The 6,650-nt window shown below is 42.0% G+C and overlaps 1 protein-coding gene across 1 annotated transcript; it reads right to left on the reverse strand.

Annotated features, from left to right (window-relative positions):
* Nucleotides 1-926: 926 nt before the first annotated feature.
* On the reverse strand, nt 927-6,125 carry LOC111965083 (nucleotide-binding oligomerization domain-containing protein 1-like). Its single transcript, XM_070442002.1, has 6 exons — nt 5,757-6,125; nt 3,499-5,179; nt 3,218-3,288; nt 2,374-2,522; nt 1,641-1,918; nt 927-1,426 (listed from the first exon to the last, which is right to left on the reverse strand). The coding sequence occupies exons 1-6, from the start codon at nt 6,091-6,093 to the stop codon at nt 988-990; spliced, it is 2,955 nt and encodes a 984-aa protein (XP_070298103.1). The 5' UTR covers nt 6,094-6,125; the 3' UTR covers nt 927-987.
* Nucleotides 6,126-6,650: the final 525 nt, after the last annotated feature.

Raw genomic sequence — 6,650 nt, forward strand, 5'->3', positions numbered from 1 at the left:
ACCACCACCATCATTAAACTGCTATCATTACCATTACCACCCATACCACTACTATTTGGAATGATAAACAACAATAATAATAATAATAAGTAAGTTACTGTTTACTATGCAGATTTTATTATTCAGTGTCCCTGGCTGCAAGAGGAGTATTTTCTGTTTTTCCTCTGGGTTTAATAAGTAAAAATTTTGAATAAATGTAGTCATTTCTGTGAATAATGAATCTCTTGGTGAGGAATATTTATCACAGTAAAGGAGAAAGTGCATCTCTGTCTCTACCTCCCCTGTCGTGCAGTGACTACATACACGCTCCTCTGTGGGGAGCCATGTCTTTTTAAGTCCCTCTCTCTCTCTATTTTATTTAAAGGGAGGTTTCTTGCTAGTTTATTGTGTCTTGTTATTTGAACTGTATTGGTGGGGTGTGGTACTAATGACATGTGGCCCAGAAGATTTTGGACATTTTAAGGCCTTTGTTTGTCTATGACCCCCCACCATTCATACCCTCTGCACTCCTCCACTGGGAGGTAATACAGATTACTGCAAATCCTCTAATGTTGACGACTGGGTTCTTTCTTGTAAATTGTTTCTATGAAGTTGCCGTTAAATTGCTCTGCCATCATTATTGTATGAGGTATTATTGGTGGGGTTACCCCTGTGCTGTGATGGGTGTTTTATATGGTGTGTCTTATCTTTTCTCTCCACTGGCTATCTGGCTAACAGGCTACACTCTAGACAGTCTCTTCTGCTGATGTGTGTGTGTCTGGTAGTGGGTCTCTCTCTATCCTACTCATTTCCTTTCGGCAGGGTTAATACCTGTCTGGCGCCCCAACAAAATCTTTACATTTACCCCTCTCTAACCTTTACCCTTCTTACCCCTGTCTAACAATACCGCTACAAGATTTACCAACACTATGGAGTTTCTACAAAATGTTTCTACAAGATAATAACCACTAGCATCACATAATCACTAACCACCACACATATTCAGACTCACCTCAGCTGTGAGATGTAGGGCAGACACTGAAGGAAACTCCTCACTTCACTCTCTTCATCTGACCAGCCCTTCAGCTCTACTGGTTTCTTCTCTGGTTGGAGTTTCAGCACTTCTAGGAGGAGGGATGCCTTTCTCTCTGAGAGGTTTATGAACCAGACTGCAGGACTGGCTAACTGGTAAACTGGCTGTAATGCTGGAAGGACACTCCTGCCTGTTTGAGTCTTATAGTCCTTCACATGTGAGTACAGATCCAGCAGGAAATCACTCTGTTCAGAATTGTTTCGATAGGGAAAAGGAAAGTTTCTGTAAGTACACACTGATGATACCAGCTTCAGTGTCTTCTCTCCTGTCTGCTCCTCCCACTCTGCAGCTTGAGACAGGAGATCCACCAGGAACTTGATCTGCTTTGAGGGATCAGGCCAGTGTGGATAGAACCTGCAACAAGGACAGTAACAGCTGATTCAGACAATCTGACACTGTGTGATGTGTACACAATGAATTTAAACTAGTAAATAAAAAACTCTGACATTAGTTAATACTGAACTGAGGACAAACAAGGGACAACATTAACATGTTGAAACATGTGGATAGCATTAGAGTATTGTTACATCATAAACATGAGAAAACATTGCTATGAAAACCAACTCACCTCAGCTGTGAGATGTGGGCCAGACACTGAAGAAAACTCCTCACTTCACTCTCTTCATCTGACCAACCCTTCAGCTCTACTGGTTTCTTCTCTGGTTGGAGTTTCAGCACTTCTAGGAGGAGGGAGGCCTTTCTCTCTGAGAGGTCTATGGACCAGACTGGAGGATCTGACTGGTAAACTAGCTGTAATGCTGGAAGGAAACTCCTGCCTGTTTGAATCTCATAATCCTTCACAATGGAGTCCAAGACTCCGCAGCAAATCACATTTCTGTGTGATATCTTTCAGACAGTGACAACACTTTCTACAGTTGTTTGATGGTTCTCTCTCTCATGGGCTGCTTGAAGACACAGATTCAGCAGGAATGCTCTTCTCTCCTCTTGTCCTCTCTTCAGGGATCTTCTCTGATCCTGGGAGGAGTAAACTTCAGAGACAGTTTGAACAACACATAGATATGATGTGAAGAGTATAGATGCATTTCTGAAGGTCACTTATGGTGGGTAAAATACAATGACTATCTTTCTAAACTCATCAACCACAGTAATTGTTCTTAATCTGACTGCAAAGAGCCATATTTTCAAACAGTATGTTTGTTTAGTTTATTGTCGCGAAATCTACAAGCTCCTCTCTAAGATATACAGGGACAACTACCTCTGAACTGTACTGATCCAACTCACCTCAGCTGTGAATGTAGGACAGACACTGAAGGACTCCCACTTCACTCTCTTCATCTGACCCGCTTCAGCTCTATGGTTTCTTCTCTGGTTGGAGTTTCAGCCTCTAGGAGGAGGGAGCCTTTCTCTGAGAGGTCTATGGACCAGACTGCAGGCGACTGGTAACGGCTGTAATGCTGGAAGACACTCCTGCCTGTTTGAGTCTCATAGTCTTCACAAGAGGAAGCAATCCAGCAGGATGTCAATCTCTCAGTTTCATACACCAAGGCACAGTTTCGAAGCAGTGTATTCCAGTCTCTGGACCTTTCTCTCTGTGATTAGTGCTGCTTGTAAGACACAACTCAGTAGGACTGCTTTCTCTTCTGTGTCCAGTTTTTCAGGGGATCCTCTCTGATGCTGTGAGGGGTAACCTGTTGACCCATAAAACACAAGATGTCTCATGTTCCAGATAGGCAGGGAGAATGTGACTGCTGCCTCTAATAAGACTGAATTACGTGTCATGTCCTCATCTTGTTGTGTTGTCTGTAATGTCTTTTTGTCCGTCTTAGCTTTTGATGTTGTACTTGGAATACGACCTATGTTCTCCACTTGACTTAAAAATAATAGTCACGAAACACTTGAGTACAATATCTGGCTGTGGCGAACCTCAGCTGAGCTTGTTTGATTATTTGTTAGACATTTAAAATCGTCTTGCTGAACGGTTCACACTGGCAACCCAGTTCTCTTTATCCCTGAGCCTTCATGGGAACAGTTCCCTCTCGAATACCCATGTGACAAGTATGCACCTCTCTAGACTCTCTTCATCACTTCTTTCTGCTCTTCTCACGAACCTCTATTTCACCCTGGACTGGAAGGCAACTCATCTTCCCAGAGACCAGTAGCTGTGAAGTCCATCTCTGTCCTCACTGCTCTGCACAGTTGTCAGCAAGTTCGACACAAGCATTGAGGGGTCAGATGAGATATCACCAAGGATGGTCCTTTAAAACGAGAACAGTCTTAAATTATTCATGTTACTGATTATTGCACAGACGCAATGACCCGACAGTGCTTATACACTCCAGTATCTGAAGGAAGCAACTACTCGATATCTTCTTTAACGACCGGCGTTGCTATCATCCACCCGTACATCTTCTCTTTGGCTGGATAAATGGAATAACGGTGTGCACATCTAGCAGAACAAATATTACCCAAGATGTCTGACGTTCTTCAGAGAGCCCAGTATCAGCCTTACTCCTTGGTCTGACACAGTGCAGCYRTYCAGGTCCAAGCCAACMTTTCTCTCTGCAGACTGACTGGTCACATAAGAGACTGCACAGCACTGGTGAGGATCAAGATGTTCTCCACTCAGGTCTAGATGATAGTCCAGTTTGTCCAGGAGAAGCTGACAGGCATCAGTAGACTGATATTCATACAAGCACTGACACAAAAACAGAAGATCTATCTCAAACTCAGGAGCACCACCTTCTGCATGATCTTGGTTTGTTTGAGATGGAAGAAACGTGTTCACCACTTCCTTGAAGAACCAATCTGACGTCTTCTTGATCTGTTGATCTGGAACTAGACCGTTTACCAATCTAATATTCCTCTCATTCAGAAGGCCACACAGGAAAGGAATCAAGTGTTTTGTGTGTTTCCATTCTTCAGTCTGGCACTTCTCTAGAACCTCTCTGATTTTGTCTGGATTCTGTAAGAGCCAAAGGGCACCAAAGAACTCCTGCATTGTGTAGTGGAGAAATGCAGAGTARGTGTCTGACGYTGTRGGTGMAAYSTTAACCATAARTGCCCCCAAGAAYGCAAAWTGGACACTGCTTTCTTCACAACTCAGTGTTGTCAAGTTCATGTTTTTTTCATTTGTCGCATCAAAAGCAATTTCTGCCAAAGACAATATTTTCTCTCTGTTTTCTTTGAGACAATTGTCGATATCCTTAAGTTGTTTTCCACTGTGTTTTTGGATGCAGTGACGGAGGATGTTGCTGTACATTTCAGTTATAGTACATGTCTGTTTAGAAGCCTCTGAGGTAGGGAAATACATGCAGGTAACCACCATCAGTGCATACATTGGGACATGGCACAGACTGAACAACTCTAGGTTGTTTAACACACTGCTCAAGGAGTCAGGCTCAGCACTCAGCATCTGTGTTAAGTAAGCCCTGATGGATTCATCACTGAACCCTTTGACCTCCACTCTGAACCAGTCTACGGGCCAGTCTGTCAGGAAGTCTTCAGATTGATCTGGTCTGCATGTGGTCACAATCTTTGCATCCGGGAGGAGGTTCTCCACAAGGTCCTTTACTACCGACAGAGAGGAGAGTTCTGTGCCTGTGATTCCATCAAATATGATGACAACRTTTTCAGAGTTCTTCTTAATATCCTGTAACACTTCTTCTTTGCTTTCTTYTGGCTCACTGTACATGTTAAAGAGAAGGTCCTCCAGGTTCATGGGTTTTCTGTGTGAAATGTCTCTCACATCAAAATAAAACATGTAATCTAGTTCTCTGTGATMTTTCTCTGCCCAGAGGTTCAACATTTGATGGGCGACTGTTGTTTTTCCAATTCCAGGTTTTCCAAAAAGGAGGATTTTTTTCTCATGTGTTTTTAGCAGCTCAGCAGGTGATGTTTCCTGTTTGGACATGGGGATGAAGCTCTTTAGCTTTTTAGGCCGAGCTTTCTTGCATATTTTATTCTTCATTTTAATTTCAGAGTCAGATGAATGCACATGTGTATCTAACACAAGAGGGGTGTAAGAGAAAGTCCCCTCATTTCTACATCTCTCTGGTAGGAGACTACAGCTTTGTTTCCATGCACCCTCTGTGATGCTCTGTGCTTTACATTTCAGCTGTTCTTGATATCCGTGACAGGGTTTTGAACCTAAATAAGGGTATTAAGGGAAGAGAGAGTAAATGCACTGTGCCACCAAATCAAACCAATCTAAAGGATGAGAGAATATCAGGAAAGAAAGCTACAAGGATACACTGGTAGATCTTCATAGATCGAAGGTGATCTTTTGGGGATAAATGGTCATCAAAAACAAGAAGGACCGAGGGGCACTAAAAACAAAGTTAAAATGCCTTTATTATCATGACATGTTCAATAGAACAATATCTATAAAAACTCTGACACATTTCAGCATAGCCCTCATCAAGGAGGACAATAACACAATCTCTATTGAACATGCCATCATAATGAAGGTTTTTTACTTCATGAAAAGGACATTGGTCGTCCTTGTTTTTGATGAACAATCTAAAAAGGTACATTAACCCCCTTCAATGTGCGCTTCAAATAGATTCCCCAGCACCATGGAACCAAAGGAATAGTGCCAAAAGTACAAAACCTGTTCACAGAGTGCATATATTTGAAAGACACATTTTAACAGGTCTGCTATTTTCTGCCCAGCAAATTGTATACTATATAGTGTATACTAATAGGATACTATACAATCACTTACCAACAAAGTAGTCTGTCATCTCTGGGTCTTCCTCGAAGGGGAAGCAGCTGATCCATTGCTGTAAGTCAGCGTCGTCTAAGGTCCTCTTCCTTGTGATGTCTAGAATCGCCAGTAACTCGTAGCATGCAGCCTCTCCTTTGGCCGACACCCAGTCCAGTATTTTTCTGGTTTGGTCAAAACGGTCAACTTCTGCCTGAATTTTACTGACTTCCTCCTCGTGAAGAACCTTGCGCTGGAACAGGTTTTCCACAATGAGGGGCAGATTCTGGAGCCTTCCAATGAGATGTAACCTTCCATTTGTAATGTACTCTAAAGCAGATTGTCTTGTAGAAGCCATGTCTCAGCATCACTGATATGTTTCAACAAGTAGGATCTCTGGAAGAAGACAGTACATAGTCAGTCAACAGTAGAAGAGTCAAGTAATGATTAGGTTTATTTATTAAATGAAACGTTTTATCCCATGTAAATGAACATACACCAACTACATGTGAATGTATCTATGACAATGGAGAAAAACAAGACTACATTTTGGGTTCTGATGGGGTCAGATCAAAGATGGATGACAGTTGAACTGATTCAGTTAAGTTAACTGCACTATGGTTACCTGAACGTTGTTGGACATGATCTCTTCCATGCATAGCAGTAACAGAACTTCTCCTTGAGTAGGATATTAAATTACTACTCACATTACACATATGATATACAGGGGGGAGAACAAGTATTTGATACACTGCCGATTTTGCAGGTTTTCCTACTTACAAAGCATGTAGAGGTCTGTACTTTTTATCATAGGTACTCTTCAACTGTGAGAGACGGAATCTAAAACAAAAATCCAGAAAATCACATTGTATGATTTTTAAGTAATTAATTAGCATTTTATTGCATGTGCTGTGC

Source organism: Salvelinus sp. IW2-2015, unplaced genomic scaffold, assembly GCF_002910315.2.
Source record: "Salvelinus sp. IW2-2015 unplaced genomic scaffold, ASM291031v2 Un_scaffold5468, whole genome shotgun sequence".
Lineage (NCBI taxonomy): Eukaryota > Metazoa > Chordata > Actinopteri > Salmoniformes > Salmonidae > Salvelinus > Salvelinus sp. IW2-2015.